General features: G+C 39.3%; 1 protein-coding gene across 2 annotated transcripts in view; it reads right to left on the bottom strand.

The window, feature by feature from the left end:
* The window catches only part of PIWIL2 (piwi like RNA-mediated gene silencing 2), a 71,108-nt gene extending 56,224 nt beyond the window's left edge, over nucleotides 1-14,884 (bottom strand). For both annotated transcript variants that reach the window (XM_021698899.1, XM_021698900.1), the window contains exons 1-9: nucleotides 14,696-14,884; nucleotides 13,113-13,200; nucleotides 12,824-12,962; nucleotides 12,170-12,376; nucleotides 11,455-11,565; nucleotides 8,944-9,061; nucleotides 8,351-8,475; nucleotides 7,236-7,316; nucleotides 6,815-6,928 (exon numbers count right to left, since the gene is read on the bottom strand). In XM_021698899.1, the coding sequence (XP_021554574.1) occupies nucleotides 6,815-6,928; nucleotides 7,236-7,316; nucleotides 8,351-8,475; nucleotides 8,944-9,061; nucleotides 11,455-11,565; nucleotides 12,170-12,376; nucleotides 12,824-12,962; nucleotides 13,113-13,200; nucleotides 14,696-14,884 (1,172 nt within the window). The remainder of the gene's footprint in view (nucleotides 1-6,814; nucleotides 6,929-7,235; nucleotides 7,317-8,350; nucleotides 8,476-8,943; nucleotides 9,062-11,454; nucleotides 11,566-12,169; nucleotides 12,377-12,823; nucleotides 12,963-13,112; nucleotides 13,201-14,695) is intronic.
* Between the last annotated feature and the right edge of the window lie 1,470 nt (nucleotides 14,885-16,354).

Here is a 16,354-nt window from a genome sequence, read left to right as displayed (position 1 = left end):
TTTTTTTTTTTTTTTTTTTTTTTTTTTTTTTTAATTCATGAGAGACAGAGCGAGAGAGAAAGGCAGAGGGAGAAAGGCAGAGGGAGAAACAGGCTCCCAAGGAGCAGGGAGCCCGATGCGGGACTCGATCCCAGGACCCTGAGATCATGACCTGAGCCGAAGGCAGACGCTTAACCATCTGAGCCACCCAGGCGCCCCCAGAGGTTTTTTTTTAAGATTTTATTATTCATTTGAGAGAGCAAGCAGGGGGAGGTTCAGGGGGAGAGGAAGAAGCAGACTCCCTGCTGAGCAGGGAGCCCAACACGGGGCTCCATCCCAGGAGCCCGGGCACAAGACCTGAGCCAAAGGCAGATGCTTAACCGACTGAGCCACCCAGGCGCCCCCATAAAATCCAGTTTTATTTATTTTTTTAAAGATTTTTTATTTATTTATTTGACAGAGAGACAGTGAGAGAGGGAACACAAGCAGGGGGAGTGGGAGAGGGAGAAGCAGGCTTCCCGCAAAGCAGGGAGCCTGATGTGGGGCTCGATCCCAAGACACTGGGACCATGACCTGAGCCGAAGGCAGATGCTTAACGACTGAGCCACCCAGGCGCCCCTAAAATCCAGTTTTAAACCTGCTTAATACGTCTGTATCAACTCACCTCAGCAAACCTTTGTAAGCTATCCAACCAGAGTCGTCCCCTTGTTTCTGTAAATTGGCCAATCAGGGAAGAACTTAATCCAACAAGCATCCCAGAGAGGAGTACTACTCAATCAACAACAGACTACCTGAGCAACCATGTTTGTGCTGCTTGCCCCGCTGTAAGACTGCTGTCCTGAACTCCATACCTCTCCAGTATTCTCTATAAGACCAGCAGTCTCTTCTCACTGCAGGAAGCTTTAAATCAGCAGCCTTCTCTTTATTTCAGAGAGAACAGAGGTCTCATCATCCTTTGACAATTCTGGAGGTCTCACCACGGTAACTGTGGAAGCTCTTCCTTGGCAACACTCCAGGAGTTTCAGACCCACAGATGTACTCACTGGGCCCCTTGTGCTTAACTCCATTTGTCCTTCAGATCTGCTGCCAGTGAGTCAATCCCAACAACTAGTTGAGCTCAAACTAGTTTCATTAGGCTTTAGCTGCTTATCTAATGAACTTTCAGGTTAGAAGTCATTGTTTGGACCCAGGTCTTTGTATGAGGTCTCTGGGCTTTTTGTTTTGAAGGAATACCACTTGAAAATTATTTTTGCCCTTAACTTGATTTCTCTCCATCTGCTTACTTTGCTTTTGCGGTTATTTGTCTATATTCATAAGATTTTTTCATGTGTTTTTGTTTTGCCCTGCATTTCCTTTTTTCTGTTAAATGTACAAAAGAGTGTTCTATAGGGAATGCATGGAGGCATAAGCCAGATAAGCCTCCAAACCAAGCCAATCTATTCCTAAGACATCATAGTTGAAGGTCCATTTGATCAGAGACCAATTGGTAAAAAAGCAAGTGGTCAAACGTTAGGAAGGCTCTTCTTGTCTTTTCAATTTGTGAAAGAAGATCACTGTGTTTATTTAGTTCAAATTCCAGGGTCAGGGATAGTTGGGTCACTGATCTCATGGCCCTTCCTATCTGGGTTTGGAACCTGAAATACAGTTCACAAACACACATCCTTAGACAACTTTAGTGCTTCTCCTTCTTGTTTGTCATATGTTTGCCTATACCAAGCTCTCAAACTCCCTGGGAGAATTTCTACTTCCAATATAAAGGTGTACCATAGTCCTAATTCTGGCACTTTCCTTAGTAAAAGGCAAAAAATATTTTAAGTTAAAATTACAACATCCAAAGTGCACACAGAACATTCTCCAGTAGAGACCATATGTTGGATCATTAAACAAACCTCAATGAATATAAAAGGATAGAATAATACAAAGTAAGTTCTCTGTTCACAACAGAAGAAATTCAGAAAACTCATCACATACATGTGGAAAGTAAACAACACACTCCCTTAAATCATCAAGGGGTCAAATAAGAAATCACAAGGGAAATTAGAAAATACTCCGAGTTAGATGTAAATGAAAACACAACATACCAGAACATATGGGATACAGCTACAGCATTACTTACAGGGAAATTTATAGCTGTAAAAGCCTATATTAAAAAGAAAAAATAGGGGCGCCTGGGTGGCTCAGTCGTTAAGCGTCTGCCTTCGGCTCAGGTCATGATCCCAGGGTCCTGGGATCGAGCCCCGCATCAGGCTCCCTGCTCGGCGGAAAGCCTGCTTCTCCCTCTCCCACTTCCCCTGCTTGTGTTCCCTCTCTCGCTGTGTCTCTCTCTGTCAAATAAATAAAATCTTTAAAAAAAAAAAAAAAGAAAAAATATCCCAAATAAACTAACCTTTCACCTTATGACACTGGAAAGAGAAGAAGAGCAAACTAAACCTTAAGTATGCAAAAGGAAAGAAATAATGACTATAAGAGTGGGAATTAATAGAAAACAGAAAAATACAGTCAACAAAACCAAACACTGGCTTTTTGAAAAGGTCAACACTGATAAACCTTTAGCTAGACCATCTATGAAAAAAGGAGACTCAGATTTCTAAAATCTGGGATGAAAGAGGGGGTGGGCTCACAGAAATAAAAAGAACTGTAGAGGAACCCTTTGAACGTTAGTATGCCAACAAATTAGATAACCTAAATGAACTGGACAAACTCCTAGAAAAACACAGATCACCAAAACTGACCCAAAAATAAATAGAAAATCAGAATAAATATCTAACAATACAAAAATTAAATTAGTAATTTAAAAACTGTACACAAAGAAAAACCAAAACCCAGATGGCTTCTCTGTCAAATTTCTCTACCAGGCATCCGAAGGAAAATGAATTCCAATCCTTCATAAACTCTCTGAAAAAAACAGAAGAGGAAGGGAATACTTCCCAACTCTTTCTATAAAGCCAATATTACCCAGATATCAACACGAGACAAAGGTATCACAAGAAAAATACAGATATCACTTAGGAATATAGAAAAAAATCCTCAACAAAATATAAGCAAACCCAAACCAGCAACATATAGAAAAAAATTACACGCCACAAACAAGTGGGATTTATCCCAGGAATGCAAGGTTGATTCAATATTGAAAAATCAATTTAAAAAGCAGGATTTTTTTTTTTAATGATCAAAACCCAATTTCCTTTCATGATAAGAACACTCAATAAACTAGGAATAAAACGGAATTTCCTCAATCTGAAAAAGGGCATCTACAGAAAACTCACAGCTAATATACTTAATGGTGAAAGACTGGATGGATATTTTTTCCCTAAGATCAGGAAAAGGACAAGGATGTGCACTCTCACCACTCCCCCCCCCCGAATTGTCTTTATTAACAACGGGAATATCCAAGGCCACTACATTGAGGAACGGCGGGGTCAAGGCTTTTTTTTTTTCCCTCACTTTCACCATGCCCATTCAACATTGTACTAGAGGTCCTAGCAGAATAATTCAGCAAGAAAAAGAAATAAAAGAGATCCAAACTGGAAAAGAAGAAGTAAAAAGTATCTTTATTTGCAGATGACATGATCTCCCATATAGAAAATCCCACAGAATCCATGAAAAAACTGTTTTAACTAATAAATGACTTCAAAGGGGTTATGGGATACAAGATTGATATAAAAAAAATCAGTTGTTTTTCTCTATACCTGCGACAAACCAAAAATGAAATTTTAAAAAAATCCATTTACAAATGCATCAAAAGAATAAAATACTTAGGAATATTTGCAAAACTTATACTCTGAAATCTACAAACCACTGTTGAATTAGTGGTAAGTACATATAAAATTATGTACTTAGAAAATGAAAAGATAATTTTATATCCAAAATAAGCAACTGTGCAGAAAACAAAACCAATCCTACATATACTACATAACTCACCCATAAATAGCTTTTGTGTAGTTATAATAAAATATGACAATAACTTTCATGAAAGTAAAACTTTAATAAAAATAAACTTCAATAAATGGAAAAATATGCCATATTTGTGAATAGGAAGATTCACTGAACAGTCTCCCCAGTTGATGCCAATTGACTTTTTTTCTTGTTTTCATTAAATTATTCAAAGGATCACATGCAAGAATAAATGGGTGGCATTTACTATGAAAATTCTGAAAACAGGATTCCTTGACAAATATTAAAAGCTAATAAAATTACAATAACTAAAACACAGCATCACATTGATTTTAACCACTGGATCAAAATGAAATATTCAGAAGTAAATCAAAGTACTTTAACAAATGATAAAGATAGTGATTTAAATCTAAAAAAAAATGTTTTCCAATAAACTGTGAGATAGTCCCAAGGCAATCATGATGATCCCAACATCACATCAAGATAAATTCCAGAAGGTGTAAAACATCGGAAAAAATAAAACATAAAATAAGTTAGATCTATCTAAGAAGAAAAGCAAAGCAGAGACCATAAAGAAACAAATAGTGCATTTGAAGACATCTACTCTTATTTAGCAAATATTCTTGAACACTTACTAGATGCTAGGAATCAACTAGAGCTGGATGTACTGTGAGAAAGAGAGACATGGCCCCCACCATCAAGGAGAGACACTCTAGGAAAGACAGAATAATTACAAATTCACCCCAAAAAAGTGAGCCATTCTCAACCTCTCTCTTTATCTCACACCCCATATCCAGCCAGGACACTGACTGAGCACTACTTTCACAATTTATCCAGGAGCCAACCACTTCTCGCTACCTCCACTGCTGCCATCTTCATGCCTCCCCTGGATTCCTGGTAGGTCTCCCCACTTCTATTCCCACCCTTCCAACTCTCTCCCCCATGCAGCAATGGGAGGGATCCTTTTACAGTTTAAGCCACATCATGTTACCCCTTGTCCATAAATCCTATGCTTCACTCAAAGTAAAAGCTAAAATCCTTACAATAGCCTTTCAAAGCTCGATACTGTCATCTTCTCCACCTTCCCCATACTTCCACTGCTCTTGCCTAGTCACCCTGGCTTCCCTGCCACTCCTTGAATGAGCCAGGCATATTTCTGTCTTTTAAAGGCCTTTACTCCGGCTGTCCCTCTGTCAAAAACTTCCTTCGCCCATGTATTCACCTGGCTAACTCAACTTCTTCAAGTGTTGGCTCGAATGAACTTGGTCACTCTACTTAAAATTACAGCTATCCACCCTCCCCCACCCCACTCCTGGTACTCCTGATCTCTCCTACTCTGTGTTCCACTTTTTCTTCCTTCCAAAGCTCTCAACACTTCTAGTATACTATACAATTCACTTATCTTGTTTATTATTTATTGTTTATGTACCCGACTACAACATAAACTCCATGAGGAAAGAGATCTTTGTTATGTTAACTGATATGTCCCAAGACTCTGGTATACAACGGGAGCTCAATAAATGCATTTGAAGGAATGAATCAATTCATCAGATAAGCAAAGATTTATAAGCCTGATAACACCTAGTAGTTGTACACAGCTGGTGGAAAAATGAACTGAGTAAGTAAGTATTCTAGAGGATAATCTGTCAATGTATATTTAAGTATCTTTTTTTAAAAAGATTTTATTCGAGAGACAGAGCATGTGAGACAAAGAGAGTGCACGAGCAGGGGGAGGGGCACAGGAAGAGGGAGACGCAGATTCCCCACTGAGCAGGGAGCCCGATGTGGGGCTCGATCCCAAGATCCCAGGACCATGATCTGAGCCAAAGGCAGACACCTAACGCTTAACTGACTGAAACACCCAGGCACCCTTTTATTTAAGTATCTTATTAAAGCAAATATTTTCTTAAAGTCTTTAAAATGTTAAGCCTTTTCATTAAGTAATTCCACTTCTAAGTACATAGCCTTAAAAAAAGAATCAGTGATGGGACACAGATTTATCTATAAAATGGGATTTCATGAAGCCATTACAAATTAATCACATCTATATTTACTATAGTAAGTGATTTACTAAAATAACACTTTTTTTTACATTTATTTATTTATTCCAGAGAGAGAGGGAGGGAGAGAAATCCTCAAGCAGACTCCCCTCTGAGCACAAAGCCTGAAATGGGGCTCAAGTCCACAACCCTGAGATCATGACCTGAGCCGAAACCAAGAGTTGGATGCTTAACCGACTGAGTCACCTAGGTGCCCCTATAGTAACGCATTTAAACAAAAATTCAGGGGGTGTGTGTATTAAACCAAGCCTTCTTAACCAGAGAGTTAAATACAATTCCTCCTCAGGGCACCTTGGTGGTGCAGTTCGTTAAACGTCTGACTCTTGGTTTCGGCTCAGGTTGTGATCTCAGGGTCGTGAGATTGAGCCCCGAGTTGGTCTCCATGCTCATTGTGGAGTCTGCTTGAGGATTTCTCTCTCCCTCACCCTCAGCCCCTCCTGCTTGTAAGCTCGCTCTTTCAGCGAAATAAATAAATCTTTAAAAAAAAATACAATTCCTCCTCAAATATAACAGGTCTCTATTCAAATGCCTATCTCTGCAAGACTTACATACATTTAGTATCCTTAATCTGTTCTACAATTTTTAAAAAATATTTATTTATTTGACAGAGAGAGAGAGAGTGAGAGCAGGAACACAAGCAGGGACAGTGGGAGAGGGAGAAGCAGGATTCCCGCGGAGCAGGGAGCCTGATGCGGGGCTCGATCCCAGGACCCTGGGATCATGACCTGAGCCGAAGGCAGACGCTCAATGACCAAGCCACCCAGGTGTCCCTGTTCTACAATTTAAAACCCAAACAGAACAACGGCCAATCTGTATTCAGCTATTACTGAACTTTCAGAAAATTGTTAGCTTGTTAAAAGTAAATCCCACCATTCACTCACATGACATCCAGTACTGAATCATTCCGAACGACCTTATGCGAGACATCAGCTAGGAGAAAAAGACCTCCATCTGTCCTTCGGATGCTAGCTGCATAGCCTGGCCAGATCTGCAACCTGAAGAGACAAGTGAGCTTTACCTCAGGGTTCTAAAAAAACCACAGATACTTGCATGCCCCCATTTGAAACAGCTGAGCCAATACCGCCCCCCCTCCCCAGTAACAGTGAGAAAGCACCATGAAACAAAGTAAATAAACATCATTGTGAACTTACTAAAAAACTAAACTATGGAACAGACTTAACTGATAAATTATATTCACAATCATAAAATAACTGTTGAGATTTCTGTACTACATATGGTAATCACAATAAAAAATTTCTTTCCAGAACATTCCAAAGTGAGGAAAAGAAGAACACCACTGACCTGTGTTGCTGTAGTACCATAGCACTTGTAGGGTCATAAAAGTTTCTCCCCACAAGCTTCATATCTAAAAGTTTCATTACCCTGAAATGAAGAGCAAAAATGGGTCTTCTAGAGAATAATTTAAAAAATTCAAGCTCTACTACTCTTTTTTTTTTTTTTTAAAGATTTTATTTATTTATCTGAGACAGAGAATGAGAGACAGAGAGCATGAGAGGGAGGAGGGTCAGAGGGAGAAGCAGACTCCCTGCCGAGCAGGGAGGGACTCGATCCCGGGACTCCATCATGACCTGAGCCGAAGGCAGTCGCTCAACCAACTGAGCCACCAAGGCGCCCCAAGCTCTACTACTCTTAACCATATTTTCCTTTTGAAGCCTAGTGTCAAAATTATTGGTGCCCTTTGCACAATATAGCTTTTATGCTGAGAACACCGTTGCCAGAAGAAAAAGAAAAATTATCATTTATCTTGAGGTATATACAACTGACAATAGCTTGTCCTACGTACCAGGTGACCAAAAACCGAGCTGATTTCCCAGGTTCAATTTATAGTATTTTTCACCATTAACTAAAAAGAATGCAAGAGAGTCAATTTCTGTTTGTAAAGATCAGTCTGACATAAGAAGCTGTGTTCGTTCCTGGCAGTTCAACTTACTAGGTAGAAATTACGTTCTGTGTTTCATTTAAAAAGAGGTGGTGTAGGAATAAGTTTTATGAAAATTTGGGTCTTATAAAAAGTAAAAAAAAATTATGAGCTGTCTGAATCCAAAAATCAAGGGATGTGGAAAAAAATTCTTCCAGCATAAATTTTTGCACCCTACCACTTTGAGTAGCCCCATCAGTAACACCATGAAATTATGCAATATAAATATCTGCTTGATGGAATCCGAATGATTCCAAAGGAACCCAACCAGCCACCTCAAATCTACTTTCATTATCCCCAAATCTGGCTAATCACTTGACATAATTTTTCCATAAGTTAGCCTCAATACCATCTATTTATTTATTAAATGTTTCTAAACTCCTATTTATATGTGCGTGGTATAATACCATCCAAGCTTCTTGAAGAGCACTGTTACTAATATAAGACTGAGATTAAAGAAAATAAGCTGTTTTCTCACCGACGGAAAACAACATTGTAGAAGGGAATGCACAAGTCAGAACAGGGCTCCAGGATCTTTGTCAACTGAATCTTAATGCTGATATCTGTGCCATCAGTTTTCCTTTGACTTTTTAGCTCAAGAACCTAACAAATAAATATATGCAAGTAAAAAAAAATGACAAAACTACCAAGCCCTAATCTAATCCAACTGTGTTCTAGAAAACACTAAAATGTCTTACATATATTTTCTACTTTCCCCTCATTTTGCTGTTCACACTGGGCCAAATCATAGCATGACAACTAGGATTTAAGAAAACATTTAGTAAGAGGACTGACTAGCAATAGATCCCTTCCCATTTGAAATCTTAAACCATTCTCTGTCACTGAGGTCAAAGGCTTCCAACCACTCCTCTTATGTGAGAAGGAACTTCTTGAAGAATTCAAATGAAAAAGTTTCTTAGTCTGACATTTCTTTGTTATGGAAAAGCCTGTCTTTCTTTAAGGAATAGGAAAGTACAACTCAAATATCAGGATGTCTATGATTTCCTACCACTCAAAGCACCAGAACGCTCTTAGGTTTCATTCCAAAATATATTTCCTATTTAGTCTTACTTGTTGAAGCTTAATAGGCAGATAGAGAATGGATCCATCAAAAGCAGTAACGTTTCCAGTGACAGCTTGATGGTCCTTCAACATGCCAAATCTCATGCTTTTGCACTCCACATTAGGGCTAGAAAACAATAAAGAGAATTTTACTTCAATTTGCTCAAATGGCAGGCAGTCTTTATTACCCCTGTTTAATAGGTTTGGTAGAGAACCAGTCACTTGTTACTACTGCCCCATCTAGTGGTCATATTAAAATTCAAATATATCTGACTACAAAAGGAATTTCAACCCAAGAATACCTGCCCACAAGAAAAAAAAAAAGAAACCATAATTCCACCACCCAAAGACAACTGCCTTAACATTTCAGCATATGTTCTTCCCGATTTTAGACAAGAGATCAGAAAACTTTCTCAGTAAAGGGCCTGATAGCAAGTATTTTAGGCTTTATAGGCCATAGAGTCTCCACTCAACTTGGCCAACATGCACGAAAGCATCATGGACAATATGTAAACCAATGAACCTGGGTATGTTCCAGTAAAGTTTTATTACAGAACAGGCAGATTTGCCCTGCAGGCCAGCCATAGTTCACCAATCCCTGATCTAGAATCTGCAAAAATACATACTTTAAAAATAACTTTTTAAAAACAGGATTTTACTCCAAATATTTTTCACTTGTGGCAACTTCTACTTTTTATTGATTGTCACAAATCTTACAGCTTTAAAAAGCCCCAATAGCTACTTGGTACAATGGCTGTCCCATTTCATATCAGTAACACACACCCCTGTTGTACAACTGGAAAGTTTAAACAAATCTAAGGCTAAAAAGGGTTAAGTATGTTCAAGTACATGATGAAAGATTAAAAAATCAAGTGGTAATCCAATATAGCTGTCCCCAAAACTAAACACTCATATGCTAGTATAACATTTCAAAATGCTTCTCCAAAAATTCATCTACACGAATGGCACTATGCCCTAAACACAGTATTTAAAATTGTCTCTCTGGACTTCCTTCACATAATACAAGGAAGCCACAGGATAACCAGTCCACTCTAATACATCTTCTCAGTATCCTCTCAATGGTCTGGCATGCTCTTTATATTGTGGCTTCAAAGGTCCAGATCTACCATCTTGAAATTTACAGAACCCATGTCTTCTCCACTGTCCAGTCAATGCAGAGGCCTGTAAAGACTCACACTCCTTTCTGCTTCATTAACATTTGTCAATCCATTTCCAGAGAAAGGGTTCTTCCCTCTCATTAATGCTCATCTGTTTCCTTTACATTCCAGAGCAGGCTCATTTCCACTACGCTCCCTTCTCAGGGGTTCAATTTCACCCTCTTTTTTAGCTCCTTCTCTTCACCTGCCACATGTGCTCAGCTTTAAAGCAATTACTCTCTTTATCGTTCCATTTCTCATTTCTCTTACATACTTTTTAAATAAGCGGCCAGTTCACTGGGTATTTCCAATCGCCTGTGCTCTCCTTTTAGTCTAGTTTTTTTCTCCCTAACTCTAACAAATCTAGTGGAAAATCAACAAGGGTGTTCTTCAGGGTAAATTCAGTAACTTTTTTTCCTGTGGCCAAAGTCAACCACCTCTTCCTCATTCAAAGGAGCCCTTCCTTTGGTCTTTATAATCTGTTTTCAAGGTATTTCCCCCTAACTGTTCCTTTCTTTTCTCTTTCACTCCACTTACTCCTCTTATACATCTGTGCTTCAAAAATTCAGTCTTCCATCTTCCTATTTTCTCTCCACAGATACTCCAAATCACTCATTCATTTTCACACTTCCAGCTAATATCCTCCAGCTAATGACTCTCCTGAGATTTTAAGCAGGCATGGAGCCCAACGCAGGGCTTGAACCCACAACCCTGAGATCATGACCTAAGCTGAGATCAAGACCTAAGCTGAGATCAAGAGTTGGACACTTAACCAGCTGAGCCACCCAAGTGCTCCCTTCCTGAGATTTGAAAAGAGAACACAAACTAACATGAATTCTTAATTTTTAAGAAGTATGAGAAACCCTGAAATTATTGATATAAGATTAAAGTTATTCTCTCTGATTTTCTCACCCTTAAATTTCACCCTAGACGGTCACTGGGAGCCATCATGGTATGAGACTTATGCAAGGAGGATCCAGGTTTTGTGGGGTGTGGGTCTTACACCAGTGTGTGTGGGGGTCTCTCTTTAAGAAGAATACAAAATTACAGATACAAAATAAGTTAAAAGGTTATGGAAGGGGTCTATGCAAGTAAAAGGCCCTGACCTTAAGCTTCATCAACTTCACAGTAAATCCACCTTACAGGTGTATAAAATGGCACCTACTAAGTTAAAATTGGAAATGGTAATATAGCTAAACACAAATAATGCTAACCTTAAATTTATCACAAGGATCTGAGTTTGTGCATTATTGTGGAGGGACGTTCATCAGGAATCACACAGAAAAATACCCAGTTATTCCAGGGAAACGATTTCATTACTGTTCTCTAAGAAGTGAATACAGAGAAAAAAAGTTGTGAATACCTGAAAGTCACATGATACTGATAAACTGCTTCATTATGACACTGTATTTTGATAAGGTTCAATCCCAAAGACTGAGGTGTTCCTTTTGAGCCTTGCTTTACAAAAAGCTCTCTGGAAAATAAACAAAAGCACGCATATATACCAAAAACAAAAATGCAAACAACTCACACCACAAAAAAATTAAGAGAAAAAGCACACTGAGAGAAGTAATATTTTACACTTAGCTTTCACAAGTTACACAAAAGCAAGCTTTGAAAGCTAGAAGCTAAGTTCTTAGCAATCTCTAATTGGAGAAGTAAAATCACCCTCTCTGCCCTGGTAATATCAATGGAATAATTGAGGCCAGCTAACTAAGAACACAAAAATTAGTTCCACCAAGAAAGATGAACTGCTGCAATATCTTTCCTAGATAATTTCCTAATCTTCGATGTGACAAAAAACTGGCTATGTCTGAATTGAGAAGAAAATGAAAAATCATTTGAGTCTACTCTCTGGTACATACTATCTAAACCATCAACCCCATTTCACTTCGTCAGGAATTGTCCCACCTCTTTGTCATTCTCCCCACTGGCAAAAACCCAAAAAACAAAATAAACAACCCTACAGTACCTACCACCCACAAAGGCTTTTAGACACAACAGAAACAGTGTTTACAATATTATAAGGTCTCCTCCCACATCATTATCAAGCAGAGAAGGCAGTGCTCCAGACTTACTTGTCCTTGTGTTCTACAGTCCCAAGTAGAGGGTGATCCAGAGGGTGACATGAGGATGGGGGCCGAGGTGGTGGTGATGATAGCTGGGTAGGATCCCGAGAAGTTAGGCTGAGAGCACCAGGAGCCTTGTATACTCCTCTGCCTATACCGCCAGTTGCTCTTCCCAAAGGTAATAAAGATGTATCCAAATTCCCTCTTCCAAGCATTCTGAAATATTGAAAAGAAAAGCAAATCAGGACTTTCTCAACCATGTTCCTATCTAAATGATTCCTCCAAGTCTACATTCTTTTCCTGAAGGAAAAGGGGACCCAAATCTTGGGATTCTCTTCAGATCCAAATATGCCTACACGACTCATTTGCTAATTGCTATTCATACTGACTCTCAAGGCCAATTTCCATGGCAGAATTGAGGTGGAAGAGTGAATCAGCCAGGTTAAAGAACCACCACAATCAGGTTAACTTAACAGGGCAAATGGACTTGTAAACTGCCCAGCAGAGAACTACTTTTTACCCTTTTCCAATGACTGACGGGAGCAGTGGCTGCTGATTATTCTTAGAAAACATCCATTACGACCCTTTTCAGAGTTTCCGTTTGGGCTTATACAGATATTTCATCTGAATTTGACACTTACCCTTGAAGGCAACTTTACCCACCTATTCCAACCAACGCAGGCCTCTGCTATCTTGCTATCCCCAGCTGCCAACATGGAAGGATCCGGAAATGTGGGATGGGGTTCTTCTTTGTCCTTGCGCACCATACTGGTAGACAAGCCTCGACCTAAAATGCCTCTACCTGAATGGAAGGGCCAAAACTCAACTGTAACTGTGAGTTGAAGGTGTTGTAAAGTAGTTATTTTTATGAAGATAAATTGTATGAATTTAAGAACAAAGAAATCATACATACATACTCCCACACCTTTTTACAAATTAGTTTTCCACATACCTAATGGAGGCACTTCCCGTTTCAAAGGGGTCTGGGACACTGTCTCAAGGCCCAGTCCTCGGAACATAGAGACCAAACCTACAGATTCCTATGGAAAGTTAATGAGTAGAGTTATTAAAAAATATATTTCGACAGTTATTCTAAGATGTAGAATGCTTTTCATTTCTAAGATGAAATAACAGTGTTATTTCAATGACTGCAAGTGACACACATTCTGTAACACACGTAGTGAAGTGTTTAAGAAGACATAAGAACAATGTTTCTAACAAGACACCCAGAAACACTGATGGTTTTCTTAAAGTCTTTGTGAGTAATAAAAATCATCTTTGAATTCTATACATGTTATAAGAATAAAGGACAAAAATACCTCATAAAAATTATTTAAGCAGTTTTTTTAGAGGGGGGAGGGGCAGATGGAGAGAGGGAGAGAGAATGAGAATCTCAAGCAGATTCCACACCCAGCATAGAGCCCAACACTGGGCTCCATCTCACAACCCTGAGATCATGACCTGAGCTGAAATCAAGAGTTGGAGCTTAACCAACTGAGCCACCCAGGTGCCCCTTTAAGTAGTTTTCATAAACACTTTCAATAAACACTCTTAATACTTATAACAATGTCATCTTAGGTTTTTAAGTGTAAATACAGGTACAGTCCATGATTTAATGTACAAAATAACAAAGTGCAATTTTTCTAGTTTGTTTCCTATACACCCAAGGTAAGAGGGAACACTGTACCAGTTAATAAATTTTCAGGAAAAAAACGGACCATTTAAAAGTACCTGAGGTTGGGTTTTTTAAAATAACCTCCAACAAAACTGGCTACTGTTTTCCTATGGCAGTCTTGAAAGTTTAATGTTATTACACCAATTAGGGCTGTCACATATAGACTCAAGCAAGTCATCGGAGAAAAAATACAACATAATGTCATCTTTTCTTCTGCCTATATAACATTACATTTGACACTGTCTACTCTACTTAAAATTGCCATAACTGCATTATCCAGTTCTTCCTATATTTGTTAACTCTTTATTCTTTGAGATTTCTTAATTATAGACAAATACCATTCTTAAAATTACTACATAATTAGAAGATTAAGAATGTACATACATGCAATTGTACACACATTAGAAGCAATAGCTGAGGATCTTTTTCTTTAAGATTTGGGCAAAGAGCCCTCTAAAAGGAACCTTCTTAAGAATTATTACCTCAGAAGCAGGAGTGGCTGCTAATACCATAGAGCCAAACCCAACACAAAAATCTAAACACTTAAAAGCCGTATCTTCAAACCTGCCATTTATGTATGTATGTTTATTTATATCTATAGAAGCTAGAGGACTGAGGTCTATACCCAAGTCTATCTAGCATTCTTTATGAGGCATTTTTTCTAAACTCACAACTCTAGGATTTGAAACATATGCCCAGAATGCAACTAAGAAAAACAAAAACAAAACCCAACCAATCAACCAACCAAAAAAGCCCAAATCTTTTTTTTTTTCATATAGGGTTTCACAGTTATTTGAAATCTGTTATTTCCTCTGATGATAAGCTGAATGCTGCTACTATGCATCCAGACATGGTCTTACCCTTAGTGCTGGCCCACTCCGTGGGCTTGGTTCCCCTGGCTTTCCAAACACATGGCCTCTGCTTGCAGGTCCTGCCCTGCCCAGAGCTGAGTCCAAAGGTTTAGGAGCTTGCGGCCAAGAGCCTGGCATCCGTACACACTGAGACAGGTGCACAGAAGAGCCCCTGAAGGGTGCTCGGATAGGATCCATTGAAAGGCTGCAGAGGATACGGGTGTCGATCCTGTTCTGATCAATTACCTGCCGGCATTTTATAAAGATTAAAGATTCCTAATTGTTTTCCTTTTCCTTCAAGACAGACTCACAAAGCATTAAAAACATAGTTTCCTTAGGTCAGACCAGTAATACGACCAACCTCCTATATCATATTCACTTCTAAAGCTCTATTTAGCCTGGAATATTCTAAATACTCTCCATCAGCAAGCCCTTAAAAGCCAAGCTCTCATCAAAGTTACTTATATTTTCTACCCAAACAGCCTCTCAGAGAACTTGGTCCTGTAAGTTAACTGCCTGTTGTACAGTAAACACTTTTTATGTATGAACATGATTTTGGTTTATGAGCAAGTTCACAGTTACCACAGCCGTATTACAAAATTATTCTGTCAGTAAATATTTATGGATTTTGCTTTGTTTTTGGCCCATCTTTCCTCTCCTAGAGTCCTAATTTTTTTTCCTAATCTATTTTCAATTTACACTATTCCATCTTCCCCTTGATCTCCGTAGTTGCTTCTCTGAATCTTTATCCAATTCCTCTCTATAAAACTCTTCTTTCAAACTCTATCAGATCTGAGGTCTCTAGGATGTAGACCCTTTTGCTTTGAGCTTGCAATACCTGCTGAGTCTCACGGGTGACATTTAACACCCTTTGCGCACCCAGGTAACTAGGGATGAGGCTCTTCCTGCTCCTCAAATCTCAGGACCACTAAGCCTCTTCAAAATCACTTTATAACCTATAGAATTCAGGAGTCCTTCTTTAAAGAGCTCCCTTCATTGCCCTGACCCACTCGTGGTCCCCAAAGAATCCTTAACTGACAAATAAACCTCTTCTTAACTTTTGCAAACCTGCCTTAAGCATTAGCTACAAAAAATCAGGCCATCTATGTAAAGACAGGACTGACAGAAATCCTAAGTCAATACTACAGGTGGAAGTAGTTCAGGATCTGGCAAAAAAAATTTTTCAATTTTTAACTAGACTATCCTCTTTTACACAAAAATGGCAGGATATGCCACCCTTCCCTAAAGGCTACAGTAACTCTAGTGCTTAAACTCCTTTTCAGTTAGCCTGGCCTCTTTGCTCACATCTTCCCAGCACCACCCAAAGAATCAGTTGCCTAACTGGTACACACTGAGCGGCGCTTTGACACCTACCAATTACAAGATCTCTGGCATCCTCCCTTCTCGAACACTCCTCCCTCACCTCCATCATCACTGCTATGGATTCTGGCCCCTCTTCCAGAAGGCCCTCCCTTAATGTGGACTTCCTCCTTTGATTAGTTAGCAGAGAGCTGGCTGACTAGAATGTGCAACAGGGAAAGGCCCCGGGCCAGGCCTGCCTTCCCCACTTCTCCAGGTGCCAGCTCTGGGCTGAGGCACTATGACTGGGGGCCTAACCAGAAGGAAAGCCCCGGAGGGCAAATCCTACCCCCCTCCATCTCAAAGTAA

Source organism: Neomonachus schauinslandi, chromosome 2 (assembly GCF_002201575.2).
Source record: "Neomonachus schauinslandi chromosome 2, ASM220157v2, whole genome shotgun sequence".
NCBI lineage: Eukaryota > Metazoa > Chordata > Mammalia > Carnivora > Phocidae > Neomonachus > Neomonachus schauinslandi.
This window is presented reverse-complemented; position numbering and strand designations above follow the sequence as displayed.